At 42.2% G+C, this 19,799-nt stretch overlaps 1 protein-coding gene across 1 annotated transcript; it reads left to right on the top strand.

Annotated features, from left to right (window-relative positions):
- Nucleotides 1–1,513: 1,513 nt before the first annotated feature.
- Nucleotides 1,514–5,353, top strand: LOC147982676 (uncharacterized). Its single transcript, XM_087539829.1, has 3 exons — nucleotides 1,514–1,592; nucleotides 1,808–5,013; nucleotides 5,120–5,353. The coding sequence occupies exons 1-3, from the start codon at nucleotides 1,514–1,516 to the stop codon at nucleotides 5,351–5,353; spliced, it is 3,519 nt and encodes a 1,172-aa protein (XP_087395955.1).
- Nucleotides 5,354–19,799: the final 14,446 nt, after the last annotated feature.

Genomic DNA, 19,799 nt, shown 5'->3' with positions numbered 1-19,799 from the left:
TGCGGGGGAAGAGAGATAAAAAGTGATTTTTTTAGTCGGCTCCAGGAGAACTAGCTCCAATTAGCACCTCTTGGGTGGGATAGTTTTTTTTTTGAGTGGGTTAGATGCAAGTATCTCAGCCCTCATGTTTGGATCCTTTAGGGCTATTTGAGCCCAAACTAGCTCAAACTAACTCTAACCCATGGATCCAAACAGGGCCATAGCCTCCAAGGTTCTTTGTAATCACTTAAAATAGATTTGACCTAACTTCATTTCAGAGGAGCAATCTACTTTTGTACCAAGGCTATTGATCACAGATAACATAATTTCTACTTATGAGTGCTTACACTTTATGAAGAGAAACAAAGCGAAGAAACACAAGTTATGTGCACTTAAGTTGGACATGATGAAGTCTTAGGATCATGTCGAGTGGGAGTATCTGCAGGCTATAATGCTAAAGCTGGGTTTTGCACCGTCATGGGTATCTCTGATTATGAATATGGTAAGTTCAGTTAACTTCTCAGTATTATTTAATGGAATAGAGGAGTTCAACCTTCTTGTCCATAGGGTTCGATAAGGAAGGGTAGGGCATGGGAGACGCTGGCACCTTGTGTCCCATGTCCTACTCTAACTCGCTGGCGACCGGACCTTCACTTTGTTACTCTCACGGCCACCGGACCGGGACACTGAGAGAACTACAAGGATGGGCGCCAGTGAAGATTTAGACTAGCTTTTATGTTGCATGTAATTGTATGAACTTGATGATTAGCAATGAGGTATCCGGTTGTGGCATCGAACATTTGATTGTTGACCTGTCACTTTCCGCAGACACGCTTGAGCGCGTCCGTGGACGTTTTGCGGCCGGATTTAGTTAGGTCCCATGGTAGATCCTCTAAGAAGATGATTTGCAATTTTATTTTTATTTTTATTTCCTTTTTCCATGGTTTTATTTTTATTTATTTTTCTTCTCACTTTTTCCATGGTTTTAAATTATCTTATTTTCATCTTTTAAAAAATGTTCACGACTTTTCAAATTTTCATAAATGCTGTGAAACAAAATGTATGTGAACGAAACAAAATTAGCAAGCAAAAATGTTGTGAAAATTTGGAAGCAGACTGCAACAAATTTATGTGCATTTGCTCAACTAGAAGCAACGGTCGTCATATAGGTGCTTTCCCTATAGCAGCCCAGTCAGTGTGGCCATTAAGAACAGTTTGTCAAATGAGGAAAGTATCGTTTTCCCCCTCAAATCCTGTCTGATGGACCGATTTCCCCCCAAAGTCTAAAACCGGATCAATCAGCCCCTAAACTCTCCAAAACCGGATCAATTCTCCCCCATGGTGGTTTTGCACCAGATTTAGGTGGTTTTGACTAGTCTCCTTGCTGACTGGACAGTGCTGACTTGGCAGATTTCAGGTGTTTTCATCGATTGGGGGAGCCGGTCGACCAATCAGCCCCCAATTCAGGTGATTTCGGTCCATGTGCATCGACCAACCTCCCTGTGCCTGGACGACGACGCCCAACCTTGCCGCGATGGCGTCAAGCACGCCGGCGGCGTCCGCCGACGCCGCCATGGCGTCCGCCCTGCCGCCGGCCTCCACGCCGCCCGATGGTGAGTCAACCGCCCCCCTTTCTTTCCCGTCGAAGTCATCTACTGCATGATCTTAGTTTAGGAGAAATCAAAACTGCGCTTAGAAGTCATCTACTGCACCCAATTTTGCTGCCATGGCAGGCAGATGGTGGAGGTGTAGGGTAGATCATAGGAAGATTGTTTTTATGGGTAGGTCCTGAGCTATGTAATGAGGTAAAGATTGTTTTTTTGGGCAGGTCTTGTCGATGAGGTAGCAGATGAAGAAGAAATAAGTTATGTGTCACTACATTATTTTGGCAAATTTGAGACAGTGGATGGATTGCTTGTATACAACGGAGGTCTGATGATTACTTTTCCGTTCGATAGGAAAAGCCTAAAGTTTGAGCTTTTGTTGTCTTATGCTCAGGACATGTATCATGTACAAAGAGGACATTGTAGGGGGGGTTATAGTTACAAGATGCACTGGCTTGTTCCAGGGAAAAAACTGAGTGAGGGTTTGCAATTTATTTTTGATGATTCAAGTGTGGAGAAGATGGGGAATGCAACACTTATTGGGTCATGTGCAGAGATCTATGTGGAGGAAGTGCAGTTGTGTGAAGAAGCAGTAAAGCAGTTGCAAAACAGAGTAGATGATGTGCCTGTGGTAGTTTCAGAAACATATTCCAAGCATAAAGGTAGCAGATTTGCATTGGTAAATGTGGATGCTGTGGAGACAAACATGGTCGATGAGATGTTTTTATCAAATGTAGCAGCTTTAGCAGAACAAAGAGCAGAGCCAGAAGTTGTTGTAGGTGTGAAAAGGACAGCTGCTGAGGAAGAAAATTTGAGGATAATAAGTGAGGCTAATGACTTTCTTACTACATTTGAGAGTCCAGTGAAGATTAAGAAAAGTAGAGCAAGTAGAGTTGCAGCTAAAAGAAGAAAAGTACCTCTTGCAGCTCCAGTTTCAGCAACTACATTTTCAGGTGCAGCTCAAGGTGCATGTGCTCCTCCTCCAACTCCAGGTGCAGCCCAAGGTGCATCTTCTTCATGTCCAGGTGCATCTTCTTCATGTACAGGTGCATCTTCTTCAGCTCCAGTAGGAAATAAAGCAAAATCTGCAAAGACCAAAGCAGTAGCAGGTACACCACAGAGAGGAACAATGCCACAATTTACTCAAGGACAGAACCCAGCAGCTACTTCTGAATTTGAGTATACATCTACAGATCATGTTGAAAATGGAACAAGTGCTAATGAAGTATTACATGAAAATGTAAAAGAAGGAGAAGAAGGTGATGATGAAAGTGACATTGACTACCAGCCTTTGTCAGAGCACAGTTTTGCTGAAGAATCAGAGGCAGAGAAATTAAGGAAATTAGCAAGGGAAATTAGGAGGCAGAAGAGAGCAAAGAAATTAGGGGATGCTGTGGGGCCTGTCATCAAAGATAATAATGTGATTGAAGGATTGTCTGGTGATGAGAAGCTGGATGGCATAGAAGATGATGTTGTGTCATCAGATGATGACTGCTCTTTTGATGAGGAAAGTGATGGTGAGGGGGCCACACAGCTAGTGAGAAGGAAAAGTGAATGGAGAAAATATGACAGCAAATCAGAAATTCCTACATTTGAGATAGGAATGGTTTTTAGAGGAAGACATCAGATGAAGAAAGCTCTAATAAAATATGGCATTAAGAAACATGTGCATATTGCTTTCACAAAGGATGAAAATCATAAAGTAGGTGCAAAGTGTACTTGGCCTGGCTGCAACTGGATGATCTATGCTTCTAAAACTACTAGAAATAAGTGGCTACAGGTGTCTACCTTTGTAGATGAGCACCATTGCATTCCAAGAAGAGATAACAAACTGGTCACATCAACTGTTATTGCTACAAAATATGGCAGGCTTATAAGAGCAAATCCAAATTGGAAGTTAGAAGATTTGAGGAAAACTGTACTTGAGGACTTATTTGCTGATGTGACAGTTGCACAGTGCAAGAAGGCAAAGAGAATGGTCATGCAGAAACTATTGCATTCCACTGAAGGAGAGTACTCAAAATTATTTAATTATCAGTTAGAGCTGCTGAGAACTAATCCTGGAAGCACAGTTGCAGTGAAGTTGGACCATAATGAAAAGGATGGGTCATATGTATTTCAAAGGTTTTACATGTGTTTTGATGCCTTGAAGAAAGGTTTCTTGGCAGGTTGTAGAAAAGTTATTGGCCTTGATGGTTGTTTTTTCAAAGGTGCTTGCTATGGACAGATGTTGTGTGCTATAGGAAGAGATGCAAATAACCAGATGTATCCTATTGCTTGGGCTGTTGTGGAGAAAGAAAATTATGAGTCATGGTTCTGGTTTCTTGCCAAAATAAACCAGGACTTGAAAATAAGCAATCAAGGAGATGGATATGTATTTATGTCAGATCAACAAAAGGGACTTATAGGGGCAATGGAGGACATTTTTCCTAAAGCTGAGCATAGAATGTGTGCAAGACACATATATGCTAATTGGAAGAAAAAACACCCAGACCATGATCTTCAGAAAAGGTTTTGGAGATGTGCAAAATCATCAAACAAAGTGATTTTCAACTACAACAGGGCCAGGCTAGCACAATTTACTGTTGAGGGTGCAAAAGATATGATGAACACTGATCCAGTACATTGGAGTAGGGCCTACATGAAGCTGGGGTCTAATTGTGATTCAGTTGATAACAACATGTGTGAATCTTTCAACAACTACATCCTGTTAGCTAGGTACCTTGCTATTGTCTCAATGCTTGAGTGGATCAGGTGCAAAATTATGGTGAGGGTACAAGAAAATAGAGGGAAGTCAGTTAACTGGAAAGGAACTATATGTCCCAACATTTTCAAAAAACTGAAGCAAAACATAAGGAGATCAGGTTTCTGCCATGCGCTGTGGAATGGGAAAGATGGATTTGAAGTGAAAGAGCATGAGAAATTCAAATTTACTGTTAACTTGCAGCTCTGGACTTGCTCGTGTAGATATTGGCAGCTGTCAGGTTTACCCTGCTGCCATGCCATTAGTGCTATCTATAAAACAGAACAGAAAATTGATGATTATATTGCTCCTTGCTACTCCATAGAAGTGTACAACAAGATATATGATCATTGCTTACAACCTTTGGAGGGAGAGGAGAGTTGGCCTATTTCAACAAATCCAAAGCCACAACCACCTAGTCACATTAGCTTGCCTGGAAGGCCTAAAACAGAAAGAAGGAGAGAGGAAGGAGAAAAACCTAAGGGTACTAAGATGAGCAAAGTAGGTGGCAAGATCACTTGTAGTTCTTGCAAAAGGCAAGGACATAATAGATCAAGCTGTAAGAACAATGATGCAGCTAAACATCATGGAAATGCTCATTTGGTCAGAGAAGCTGCAAAACAAAAGAAGCAAGACAAAGAGGCTTTTGATGCTCTTCAGACTCAGAAAGCTGTGCTTGAAAAGCAGGTTAAGATGACACTTGTTAGTACTAATGAAAAATTGGTTGCTTTTTGTTTCTACTAATGAAAACTTGGTTGCTTTTTTGTTTATACTAATGAAAACTTGTTTGCAGGCTGCTGATATAAAAGGCAAGGCAATGGCTGTGCAACCTAGGCCAAAAAAGTTGGAAGTTAGAAGAAAACCAGGAACCTGGAGGATCAATGAACCTACATCTCAACAAAGCTCACAGCCAAGCTCTCAACAGAGCTCACAACCAAGCTCTCAACCTAGAGTTCCACAATATTGTGTGTTCAACCTTGCTGCATACAAGGAGGCACTAAATGCTAAGAAAGGGCCATCCATTTGATTACAAAATTTGTGATACTGTGCTAAATTTGTGCCACACTTGTCCTAAATTTCTGCTTCTGTTAATTTGAGGCACAATTTCTGCTACTATAATTTTTTGGATTAAAACAAAGAGGACAACAGAGTTGAAAACATTTATGCTTGAACATCTTCAGTACATTTGATCACTGCATTTGTTCAGTACTTAACTAGAAACTCTGACAGTGCATACATAACTGTATTTGTCCAGTACCTAACATACAAACTTAACATAGAAACTTAACTGCATTTCTCCAGTCCTGACTACAAACTTAACTGCATTTCTCAGTGCATAATGAACTAGACACTGAACTAGAAACTTAACTTCTCTGTCTTCACTTCTGCATGTCCTTCATCTTCTTGATGCGGTCGGAGTGGCGGATGCCGACGCAGATGTAAGTCTCCGCCTCGATTGGCATGCTCCTGTCGCCGAGCTGCGGGATCACCGGCGCCACCACGTACACGTCGTCATCGGTAGGCGCCACCTCCCCCTCGCTGCCGTCCTCCACATCCACCACCACCTGCTCCTGCTCGCTGTCCTCCACATCCTGCTCCTGCTCGCTGTCCTCCAGCACATCTTCACTGCACTCTCCGTCACTGTCAGAGTGCACAATAACCTGCTTCACTGCAGCTGGTACAGCGACCACGACGCCGACGAGACCTTCAACTGGAGGTGGAGGGGTGCGACGGCGGGAGCGGTACTCGTACCACCTGGCACACTGACGCGGATCTAGTGACTTCTCCGCCTCATTCATAGCCCAAAGGAAAACAGAGATAGCTGGAATGGGACGGCAGTCGGGGAACATTGTCTTCTTCTCATCATCAGTTGCCACAACGATGAGGCCCCTAGCGTGGTCCACGCACATCTGCAAGCTCGGAAATCTGTTGCAGATCTCCTCCACATCGGCCCTTTTCTCTGAATCCCCCTTGCAGAACCTGCTCACAGTTTCCTCCCACCAATCTTGAGCACGGCGAACATCTCTTGCAGTCTTCTTCTTGGGCGCCATCGCCGGCGTCGAGAAGCAATGGGAGTGGGTGGGCGAGAGGCGAAGGGAGTGGATGAGAATGGGGAACGGCGAGTGGATGAGAGTGGGTGGGCTAGTGCTGTCTGGGCGAGCGCTGGCCTTAAATGGGTGGCTGTCTAGTTCAGTTAACTTCAGACAACGCTTCAGAAAAATTCAGACAACCAAAAGTTCAGTTAACTTCAGACACAAGTTCAGACTTTTGAAATTTTAAACTCAAATACATTTGTTCACTCGAGCTTACATAGGTGGTTCACTAAGATACTACATCACATCTTCAAAGCCATGATAACAGCAGACACAATGCAGAAAAAGATGGCAAATTTGTACATCTTTTTGCTTCTCTGAAATTCCTTGGCAAGAACATCCATTTGTTGAGCATGCTGGGCTTTCAAATCCAGCACATAAACATAAGCATCACCAATGCTGCACTTGGCATCCATGAGAGCATGCTCCAGCTGTGATTTCTCGGTCTTGAGCTTCCTAACCTCTGTCTTCAGCCGATTCACAACATCTCACAGGTCACCTAGTAGCGTACTGACAAACTTATCCAGGGGATCATCATGCCACTTGAAGTACCCACAGTCATATCCCTATTCAAAAAATTGTGCAATTTTGTCAAAAGAATCACGCAAAGACTATAACTTTGCTGCTCAACGAAACAACAAACAGAAACGGCGGGCACAGATCTAGTTACCAGAGATTGGCTGCAGTTGTAGTATCGACGACCGGGGTTGGCAATGCTCCACGAAATCCACCTCGGAGCCTTGACTTTGCAGTGGCACACCTTCTCAGGCGAGTACGCCAATGGTGGCTCCCGATATGGCACCGGCGACTGCCCTGAGAAGGCCATGGACCGCGGCGACCGATGACTGCTTGACGAGCTAGCAGACGCCATGGACTGCGGCGAGCGAGGGGACGGCGAGGGGACGGCGTTGGGGCGGCGAGGGGGCGGCGAGGGGACGGCGAGGGGACGGCGATGGGGCGGCGAGGGGACGGCGACAGAGTGCTTCGCGGCGAGGGAGCGGATTGCAATTAAAAATTGGGGAAAGTTGCATCTGCCAAGTCAGCACTGTCCAGTCAGCAAGGAGACTAGTCAAAACCACCTAAATCTGGTGCAAAACCACCACGGGGGAGAATTGATCCGGTTTTGGAGAGTTTAGGGGCTGATTGATCCAGTTTTAGACTTTGGGGGGAAATCGGTCCATCAGACAGGATTTGAGGGGGAAACGATACTTTCCTCTTGTCAAATTCATGAACGCATTTTAATATACAACAATTTTTTAAATCCCTGATCATTTTACAAATTTCTGAGTATTTTATATATTAATGAACGTATTTAGAAAAACTTGAGAATATATTTTTGAATTTGTGAACATTTCAAAAATGATAAATTCTACAAAACTTGTGTGAACTACTTTTCAATTCGGAATAGATATTTCCTATAAATATATTAAAAAAATCTAGCAGTCGGTCTGCAGGGAAAACAAGAAAAAAAATACGTGAAAAAATGTTGTGAAAGAAAAAAGCATTTGGAGGGAGCCTGCAGAACATTTTGTGCATTTGCATTTGAAGCGCCACTATGGGCCAGCCCGTGGAAGAACATTTTGTGCATTTGCTCGACTACACAACGATCCTCACATAGACATTTTCCCAACTGACCCAGTCAAAGCGGGCCATTGAGTACGCTACCGCAAAATTGTAAATGACATTTTTTTAAAATTCGTGATTATTTTCTAAAATTCATGAATAATTCTTCAAATTAGTAAATACTTTTTCATAAAATAAAATTAATAAATCATTATCAAGATCATGAAGATTTTAAAAATCATAAAAATTTGTTAATTATGTGAGCATTTTGTAAAATTCTCAATTGATACATTTGGAATCTGTAAAAATCTAGCAGCCGGATTTTAGGGAAAACTTAAATGAAAGAAACTAAGCAAAAAAAGGCTATGGAAGAAAACCGTATTTGTAAGGAGCCTGCATGAACCTACAATATCGGCAGGCCCATGGAAGAACGTTGTATGCATTTTATTTACTACTTGACGCAACGATCGTCACATAGAAGCTTTTCGGTAGCGCCAGTATTCTTTTAAAAGTGTTGACGATTTCTATCTAAATGTTCATTTTTTTTAAGAAGTGATCACACATTTTTTTAAGTGTTCATGTATTTTTTCGAATTTTTTTTTGTAATTTTAGTGACTATTCATAAATTTAAAAAAATATTCTTGTAACTTTATAAATTGTTTGGGTATTTTCAAAATCGTATAACTAAAAAATGTTTGCATTTAAAAAAATATACAACACAGAAACTTGAAAATAAAAAAAGATATAAAAAAGGGGACATACAAATATATAAAAACAGACCTGAAAAGGAAAAAAGTTGAAAAGGTAAATGCCAAAGAGAACATTGAAATAATGATGAATGGATAGATAGTGTGCATGCTGCTTTCATTTAGAGTAGAGGATCAGGGTGAGGCGGTCTTTGCATTAACAAAGCCATCAATCGACGAGGAGTACACGAGCAACAGCTTACAAAGAAATATAAAAACAGAAAAGAAGCGGTTGATATGAGGTGCCTAGGCGATGGCTCGACAAATGGACCAGGCCCCATGCCATTGACTGACTATGTAATCTCTGATTAATTAACAACTTCATTATAATCCACACCGTTTTTTTAACAATTTCATTAAAGGAGAGAAAAAAACATAGCTAGTTGTGGGGCCTAGGGGATAGTATGTTGCTGCCTCTTGAATGGCGTTTATTTGTAATGCATCTCCGTGATCGCAAGGATCATGCATGAAGTAAGGCAAGATCTGGCAAAAGTGGAACGTGGGGTGTTGTTGTTGTTCGAGACCATGATGGGAGAATAGTGATGTCTGGTTGGGATTATACCCCGTAATGTCAAAGCTTGGATTTTGTAGAAGTTGTGCTCTAACATCCTCCTAGTCATTGAAACCGATTGCAGCTCGGTGGCAACGGCGCTACCCTTCTTACTTGGATAGCTCGGCAGTAAAAGTGGTGGCGAATTCCCATTTCTTTATCATGATCAGTATGGAAATCTATCGAGTAATATGTTCATGTACCCAAGAAAAAATATTTCTATTTTCCATGTCCTAATACAATTTATTTCGAAAAAAATCAATTCCAAAAGAATTAACCAGCTCATTTTGCAAGAGCCTGTTCTTTTTTGAGGAATTAGTGCCTTTATTGTTGTGGCGTTGGAGAAAAAAATTGGCAGGGCATGAGCCCCACCTTCCCCTTTGACCACAAGGAAGTCTGACAATCACGCACGCACAACTTACATGCATGGGTAACGCAGACACGTTAGAACAAAAGTACCGTCGGAAATGAAAAATATCATACTATATATTTTAAAAGTTCTTAGCACGTTCAGAAAATGTTGATGCAGTACTAAGACATGTTAATAGAACTGCTAAAAAATGTTGATAGCATTCAAAAAAATGATGTTGGCATTTAAAAATGTCCACATGTATCAAAAATATATTTTGTCACATCTAAAAAAATTATACACTGTAAAAAATTCGAGTAATTAAAAAATGGAACTTCGAAAAAATGTTGATAGCATTCAGAAAAATAATACTGGCATTTAAAAAAATTCCACAACTTTCAACAAATGTGTTTCATGACATTAAAAAATTATAGAATATAAAAAAATCAAGTAATTAAAATCAATTCTTTGGACCATTAAAAAATGTACGTGATATTTCAAGAAAACATGAAGCCAAATGTACGTGATCAAAACAAAAATAGTAAGCAAAAAAAGTTATGAAAAAGAACGCATTTGGAAGGTGCAAGAATGTGAAAGGAGCTCCTTACTTGACAAGAGATTTTTGGTGGAGCGACGAAACTTACCGACGACACACGCGTTGGTCAAGTTGGGAGAAACTAACACGGCACAAGGGCCAAGGGAGGTATGGGACTCAATGACCTAAAAGTGCTTAACCAAACCCCCTCGTAAGGCAATTTTCGTGCCTCATAGAGTGCCCTGAGAGTCTATGTGCGAGGGCATTAGAAACTAAATGCTATCCCATGACAGATTCTCGAGGCATGTCATGTATTTGTAATGCATCTCCGTGATCGCAAGGATCATGCATGAAGTAAGGCAAGATCTGGCAAAAGTGGAACGTGGGGTGTTGTTGTTTGAGATCATGATGGGAGAATGGTGGTGTCTGCTTCGGATTATACCCTGCAATGTCAAAGCATGGATTTTGTAGAAGTCGTGTCTTGGGGAACGTAGTAATTTCAAAAAAAATCCTACGCACACACAGGATCATGGTGATGCATAGCAACAAGAGGGGAGAGTGTGTCCACATACCCTCGTAGACCGAAAGCAGAAGCGTTAGCACAACGCGGTTGATGTAGTCGTACGTCTTCACGATCCGACCGGTCCGGGTAACGAACGTACGACACCTCCGAGTTCAGCACACGTTCAGCTCGATGACGTCCCTCGAACTCCGATCCAGCTGAGCTTTGAGGGAGAGTTCCATCAGCACGATGGCGTGGTGACGGTGATGATGATGCTACCGTCGCAAGGCTTCGCCTAAGCACCGCTACGATATGATCGAGGTGGAATATGGTGGAGGGGGGCACCGCACACGGCTAAGAGATCAAGAGATCAATTGTTGTGTCTACAGGTGCCCCCTGCCCCCATATATAAAGGACCAGGGGGAGGGGGCGGCCGGCCAGGAGGAGGGCGCGCCAGGGAGGAGTCCTACTCCCATCGGGAGTATGACTCCCTCTTTTACCTAGTTGGAGTAGGAGGGGGAAAGGAAGGGAAGGAGAGAGGGGGAAGGAAAGGGGGCGCCCCCCCTCCTTGTCCAATTCGGACTAGAGGGGGAGGAGGCGCGCGGCTGATACGTCCATTTTGCATCATGCTTTTATATCGTTATTTATCGCATTATGGGTTGTTATTACACGTTATGTCACAATACTTATGTCTATTCTCTCTTATTTTACAAGGTTTACATAAGGAGGGAGAATGCCGGCAGCTGGAATTCTGGGCTGGAAAAGGAGCAAATATTAGAGACCTATTCTGCACAACTCCAAAAGTCCTGAAACTCCACGAAAGTTATTTTTGGAAATAATAAAAAATACTGAGTGGAAGAAATACGTCAGGGGGGCCACCACCTATCCACGAGGGTGGGGGCGTGCCCTTCCCCCCAGGGCGCGCCCCCCTGCCTCGTGGGCCTCCTGTTGGCTCTCCGGTGGCCATGTTCTGCTATATGAAGTCTTTCGTCCAGGGAAAAATCATAAACAACCTTTCGGGACGAGACTCCACCGCCACGAGGCGGAACCAATCTAGGGCTCCGGTAGAGCTGTTCGGCCGGGGATACTTCCCTCCGGGAGGGGGAAATCATCGCCATCGTCATCACCAACGCTCCTCTCATCGAGAGATGGCAATCTCCATCAACATGTTCACCAGCACCATCTCCTCTCAAAACCCTAGTTCATCTCTTGTATCCAATTCTTGTCTCCAAGTCCGGGATTGGTACTAGTAGGTTGCCAGTAGTGTTGATTACTCCTTGTAGTTGATGCTAGTTGGTTTATTTGGTGGAAGATCATATGTTCAGATCCTATATGCATATTTAATACCCCTCTGATTATGAACATGAATATGCTTTGTGAGTAGTTATGTTTGTTCCCGAGGACATGGGAGAAGTCTTGCTATTAGTAGTCATGTGAATTTGGTACTCGTTCGATATTTTGATGAGATGTATGTTGTCTATCCTCTAGTGGTGTTATGTGAACGTCGACTACATAACACTTCACCATTATTTGGGCCTAGAGGAAGGCATTGGGAAGTAATAAGTAGATGATGGGTTGCTAGAGTGACAGAAGCTTAAACCCTAGTTTATGCGTTGCTTCGTAAGGGGTTGATTTGGATCCACATGTTTCATGCTATGGTTAGGTTTACCTTAATACTTTTGTTGTAGTTGCGGATGCTTGCAATAGAGGTTAATCATAAGTGGGATGCTTGTTCAAGTAAGAACAACACCCAAGCACCGGTCCACCCACATATCAAATTATCAAAGTACCGAACATGAATCATATGAACGTGATGAAAACTAGATTGACGATAATTCCCATGTGTCCTCGGGAGCGCTTTACTCTATATAAGAGTTTGTCCAAGCTTGTCCTTTGCTACAAAAAGGATTGGGCCACCTTGCTGCACTTTATTTACTTTTGTTACTTGTTGCTCGTTACAAATTATCCTATCACAAAACTATCTGATACCACTTATTTCAGTACTTGCAGAGAATACCTTGCTGAAAACCACTTATCATTTCCTTCTGCTCCTCGTTGGGTTCGACACTCTTACTTATCGAAAGGACTACGATAGATCCCCTATACTTGTGGGTCATCAAGACTATTTTCTGGCGCCGTTGCCAGGGAGTGAAGAGCTTTTGGTAGGTGGAATTTGGTAAGGAAAAATTTATATAGTGTGCTAAAATTTACTGTCACTTGTTACTATGGAAAGTAATCCTCCGAGGGGCTTGTTTGGGGTATCTTCACCCCAACCAGTAGAGCAAAGAGTTGCTCCTCAACCTACTGAACCTACTGAAAATGAAAATGTTCCCTTTGAAGTTCCTTCGGGTATGTTAGAAAAACTGCTAGCTAATCCTTTTGTAGGAGATGGAACAAAGCATCCTGATGAGCACCTAATCTATGTGGATGAAGTTTGTGGATTATTTAAGCTTGCAGGTATACCCGGTGATGTTTTTAAGAAGAAGGTCTTCCCTTTAACTTTGAAGGGAGATGCATCGACATGGTACAGGCTATGTGATGATACGGGGTCATGGAACTACAAACGATTGAAATTGGAATTTCATCAGAAGTTTTATCCTATGCATCTTGTTCATCATGATCGCAATTATATATATAATTTTTGGCCTCGCGAAGGAGAAAGCATCGCTCAAGCTTGGGGGAGGCTTAAATCAATGTTATATTCATGCCCCAATCATGAGCTCCCAAGAGAAATAATTATTCAAAGTTTTTATGCTCGGCTTTCTGATAACAATCGCACCATGCTCAATACTTCTTGTGCTGGCTCTTTTATGATGAAGACTATTGAATTCAAATGGAATTTATTGGATAGAATTAAATGCAACTCTGAAGATTAGGATCTCGACGAAGTTAAGGAGTCAGGTGACACCTAAGTTTGATTGTGTTAAATCTTTTATGGATACCGATGTTTTCCGTAAATTTAGCACTAAATATGGACTTGACTCTGAGATAGTAGCTTCTTTCTGTGAATCTTTTGCTACTTATGTTGATCTCCCCAAGGAGAAGTGGTTTAAATATCATCCTCCCATAGAAGTAAAAGTAGCTACACCTATTAAAGTTGAAGAAAAGACTATTACTTATAATGATCCTATTGTTCCTACTTCTTATGTTGAGAAACCATCTTTCCCTGTTAGAATAAAGGATCATGCTAAAGCTTCAACTGTGGTACGTAAAAGCAATATTAGAACTTATACACCTCCTGAGCAAATTAAAGTTGAACCTAATATTGCTATTGTTAAGGATCTCTTGGCTAATAATATTGATGGGCATGTTATTTATTTCTGCGGTGAAACTGCTAGAATTGCCAAACCTTGTGCTAAAGATAAACATAGACCTGTGGTAGGCATGCCTGTTATTTCTGTTAAAATAGGAGATCATTGTTATCATGGCTTATGTGATATGGGTGCTAGTGCTAGTGCTATACCTCATGACTTATACAAAGAAATTATGCATGAAATTGCACCTGCTGAGATAGAAGGTATTGATGTTACCATCAAACTTGCTAATAGAGATACAATATCACCCATTGAAATTGTTAGAGATGTTGAAGTCTTGTGTGGGAAAACTAAATACCCTACTGATTTTCTTGTTCTTGGTTCCCCACAAGATAGCTTTTGTCCCATTATATTTGGTAGACCCTTCTTGAACACAGTTAATGCTAGGATAGACTGCGAAAAGAGTGTTGTTACTATTGGCTTGGGTGATATGTCTCATGAGTTTAATTTCTCTAAATTTAGTAGACAACATCGTGAAGAAGAATTTCCTAGTAAGGATGAAATTATTGGTCTTCCTTCTATTGCCATACCTCCTAGTGATCCTTTAGAACAATATTTGCTAGACCATGAAAATGATATGTTTATGAATGAAAGAAGGGACGAAATAGATGAAGTATTCTTTAAACAGGAACCCATTCTGAAACACAATTTGCCTGTTGAAATCCTAGGGGATCCTCCTCCACCCAAGGGTGATCCCGTGTTTGAGCTTAAACCGTTGCCTGATACTCTTAAATATGCTTATCTTGATGAAAAGAAGATATATCCTGTTATTATTAGTGCTAACCTTTCAGATCATGAAGAAGAGAGATTATTGAAAACTCTGAAGAAGCACCGTGCTGCTATTGGATATACTCTTGATGATCTTAAGGGCATTAGTCCCACTCTATGTCAACATAAAATAAATTTGGAAGAAGATGCCAAACTAGTTTGTGATCATCAACGAAGGCCGAATCCTAAGATGAAAGAAGTGGTAAGCAAGGAAATACTAAAGCTCCTTGAGGCAGGTATAATTTATCCCGTTGCTGATAGTCAGTGGGTAAGTCCTGTCCATTGTGTCCCTAAGAAGGGAGGTATTACCGTCGTTCCTAATGATAAAGATGAATTGATTCCGCAAAGAATTATTACAGGTTATAGGATGGTAATTGATTTCCGCAAATTAAATAACGCCACTAAAAAAGATCATTACCCCTTACCTTTTATTGATCAAATGCTAGAAAGATTATCTAAACATACACATTTTTGCTTTCTAGATGGTTATTCTGGTTTCTCTCAAATACCTGTGTCAGCCAATGATCAATCAAACACTACTTTTACTTGCCCTTTTGGTACTTTTGCTTATAGACGTATGCCTTTTGGTTTATGTAATGCACCTGCTACCTTTCAAAGATGCATGATGGCTATATTCTCTGACTTTTGTGAAAAGATTTGTGAGGTTTTCATGGACGACTTTTCCGTCTATGGATCCTCTTTTGATGATTGCTTGAGAAACCTTGATCGAGTTTTGCAGAGATGTGAAGAAACTAATCTTGTCTTGAATTGGGAAAAGTGCCACTTTATGGTTAATGAAGGTATTGTCTTGGGGCATAAAGTTTCTGAAAGAGGTATTGAAGTTGATAAAGCCAAGGTTGATGCTATTGAAAAGATGCCATGTCCCAAGGACATCAAAGGTATAAGAAGTTTCCTTGGTCACGCCGGATTTTATAGGAGGTTCATTAAGGACTTCTCAAAAATCTCTCGCCTCTGAATAATTTATTACAAAAAGATATACCATTTGTCTTTGATGATGATTGTGTAGAAGCATTTGAAATACTTAAGAAAGCATTGATCTCTACACCTATTGTTCAGCCACCTGATTGGAATTTACCCTTTGAAATTATGTGTGATGCTAGTGATTATGCTGTTCTAGGGCAAAGAGTTGATAAGAAATTAAATGTTATTCAATATGCTAGGAAAACTCTATATAATGCTCAGAGAAATTATGCTACTACTGAAAAAGAATTCTTAGCAGTCGTATTTGCTTGTGATAAGTTCAGACCTTATATTGTTGATTCTAAAGTAACTATTCACACAGATCATGCTGCTATTAAATATGTTATGGAAAAGAAAGATGCTAAACCTAGACTTATTAGATGGGTTCTCTTGCTACAAGAATGTGATTTGCATATTGTTGATAGAAAGGGAGCTGAGAACCCCGTTGCAGACAACTTGTCTAGGTTAGAAAATGTTCTTGATGACCCACTACCTATTGATGATAGCTTTCCTGATGAGCAATTAAATGTCATAAATGCTTCTTGTACTGCTCCATGGTATGCTGATTATGCTAATTACATTGTTGCTAAATTTATACCACCTAGTTTCACATACCATCAAAAGAAAAAGTTCTTCTATGATTTGAGACATTACTTTTGGGATGACCCACATATTTATAAAGGAGTAGATGGTGGTATTAGACGTTGTGTACCTGAGCATGAACAGGAACATATCCTACGCAAGTGTCACTCCGAAGCTTATGGAGGACACCACGCTGGAGACAAAACTCCACATAAGGTATTGCAATCCGGTTTTTATTGGCCTACTCTCTTCAAGGATGCTCGTAAGTTTGTCCTATATTGTGATGAATGTCAAATAATTGGTAATATTAGTAGACGTCAAGAAATGCCTATGAATTATTCACTTGTTATTGAACCATTCGATGTTTGGGGCTTTGATTATATGGGACCTTTTCCTGCCTCTAATGGTTATACACATATTTTAGTTGCTGTTGATTACGTTACTAAGTGGGTAGAAGCTATTCCAACTAGTAGTGCTGATCATAACACCTCTATTAAGATGCTTAAAGAAGTTATTTTTCCGAGGTTTGGAGTCCCTAGATATTTAATGACTGATGGTGGTTCACATTTTATTCATGGTGTTTTCCGAAAAATGCTTGCTAAGTATGATGTTAGTCATAGAATTGCATCTCCTTATCACCCACAGTCTAGTGGTCAAGTAGAATTGAGTAATAGAGAGCTCAAATTAATTTTGCAAAAGACTGTCAATAGATCTAGAAAGAATTGGTCCAAGAAACTTGATGATGCATTATGGGCCTATAGAACTGCATATAAAAATCCTATGGGTATGTCTCCGTATAAAATGGTTTATGGAAAAGCATGTCACTTACCTCTCGAACTAGAACATAAGGCATATTGGGCTATTAAAGAGCTCAATTATGATTTCAAACTTGCCGGTGAGAAGAGGTTATTTGACATTAGCTCACTTGATGAATGGAGAACCCAAGCTTATGAAAATGCCAAGTTGTTTAAAGAAAAAGTTAAAAGATGGCATGACAAAAGAATACAAAAGCGTGAGTTTAATGTAGGTGATTATGTATTGCTATACAACTCTCGTTTAAGATTTTTTGCAGGAAAATTTCTCTCTAAATGGGAAGGCCCTTACGTTATCAAGGAGGTCTATCGTTCTGGTGCCATAAAAATCAACAACTTCGAAGGCACAAATCCGAAGGTGGTGAACGGTCAAAGAATCAAACACTATATCTCAGGTAATCCTATAAATGTTGAAATCAATGTTATTGAAACCGTAACCCCGGAGGAATACATAAGAGACACTTTCCGGAACGTTTCAGACTCCGAAAAGGAATAGGTATGTGGTACGGTAAGTAAACCGACTCCAAAACAGTTTTTAAGGCAATATTTCTCCGTTTTGGAATATTTAGAAAAATAGAAAAATAAGAAGCAGTTCGGGAAGGACACGAGGGCCCCACAAGGGTGGAGGGCGCGCCCTACCCCCTACCCCGTGGGCACCTCGTGTGCTCTCCGGACTCCGTTTTCTTGCACGTTACGTATTTTCGTCGGTAAAAATGCATTATATATTCTCCCGAAAGTTTTGACTCATGTATCACACAAATATTCTTTGTTCTTGTTTCGAGCTGTTTTTCTGACAGATCTAGATTATCATGACGTCTCCAAGTGCCCCCAAGGACAAGTTCTTTGAGAAGGTCATTGAGGGAGTCCTAGATTAGGGGGTGTCCGGATGGCCGGACTATACCTTCAGCCGGACTCCTGGACTATGAAGATACAAGATTGAAGACTCCGTCCCGTGTCCGGAAGGGACTTTCCTTGGCGTGGAAGGCAAGCTTGGCGATGCGGATATGAAGATCTCCTACCATTGTAACCGACTCTATGTAACCCTAACCCTATCCGGTGTCTATATAAACCAGAGGGTTTTAGTCCGTAGGACAACATACACATCAACAATCATACCATAGGCTAGCTTCTAGGGTTTAGCCTCCTTGATATCGTGGTAGATCTACTCTTGTACTACCCATATCATCAATATTAATCAAGCAGGACGTAGGGTTTTACCTCCATCGAGAGGGCCCGAACCTGGGTAAAACTTCGTGTCCCTTGTCTCCTGTTACCATCCGGCCTAGACGCACAGTTCGGGACCCCCTACCCGAGATCCGCCGGTTTTGACACCGACATTGGTGCTTTCATTGAGAGTTCCTCTGTGTCGTCGCCGTCAAGCTCGATGGCTCCGATGATCATCGATAGCGATGCAGTCCAGGGTGAGACCTCCCTCCCCGGACAGATCTTCGTCTTCGGCGGCTTCGCACTGCGGGCCAATTCGCTTGGCCGTCTGGAGCAGATCGAAAGCTATGCCCCTGGCCGTCAGGTCAGATTTGGAAGTTTCAACTACACGGCTGACATCCGCAGGGACTTGATCTTCGACGGATTCGAGCCACTGCCGAGCGCGCCGCACTGTCACGACGAGCATGATCTAGCTCTGCCGCCGAACAGTGCCCTGGAGGCCGCACCCGCATCGGCTCCGACCCTTAATTCGGAGCCAACTGCGCCGATCGAGGATGGGCGGTTGGACGCCACCTCGGGGGCTACGACCCCAACGGCGATTGAGCCAAGCACCAGCCTCGTACTCTGCGAGACTCGTGACTCCAAGGAGTCAGACTCCTCTTTGGACTCCGAACCCTCCGCGCCCCTGCCAATCGAATCCGATTGGGCGCCGATCATGGAGTTCACTGCCGCGGACATCTTTCAGCACTCGCCTTTCGGCGATATCCTGAAGTCACTGAAGTCTCTCTCTTCATCAGGAGAGCCTTGGCCGGACTACGGTCAGCAAGGTTGGGGTACGGACGATGAAGAAATTCAAAGCCCACCCACCACCCACTTTGTAGCCACTGTCGACGACTTAACCGACATGCTCGACTTCGACTCCGAAGACATCGACGGTATGGACACCGATGAAGGAGATGATGAAGAACCAACGCCTACTAGGCCCTGGAAAGCCACCTCATCGTATGACATATACATGGTGGACACCCCAAAAGAGGGAGATGGCGATGGAACAGCGGAGGATGACCCCTCCAAGAAACAGCCTAAGCGCTGGCGTCAACAGCGCCGCTCAAAATCCCGCCAAAACAAACACGGTGATTCCAGCACGGGAGATAATAATACTCCGGAAAGCACCGAAGAAAACCCCCTCCAGCAAGATTTAGCACAGGAGGATGGAGAAACCAGCCCTCACGAGAGAGCGGCAGACAGAGAGGTCGAGGACGATAATTATATGCCTCCCTCCGAAGACGAGGCAAGCCTCGACGACGACGAATTCGTCGTGCCAGAGGATCCCGTCGAGCAAAAGTATTTTCAACGCAGGCTTATGGCCACGGCAAGAAGCCTCAATAAAAAACAGCAACAACTCAGAGCTGATCAAGATTTGCTAGTCGACAGATGGACTGAAGTCCTTGCGGCCGAAGAGCATAAACTCGAACGCCCCTCCAAGAGCTACCCAAAGCGCAGGTTGCTACCCC

The sequence above is a fragment of the Triticum urartu genome, chromosome 2A (genome assembly GCF_056163025.1).
Source record: "Triticum urartu cultivar PI428250 chromosome 2A, HENAU_Tu73, whole genome shotgun sequence".
Lineage (NCBI taxonomy): Eukaryota > Viridiplantae > Streptophyta > Magnoliopsida > Poales > Poaceae > Triticum > Triticum urartu.
This window is presented reverse-complemented; position numbering and strand designations above follow the sequence as displayed.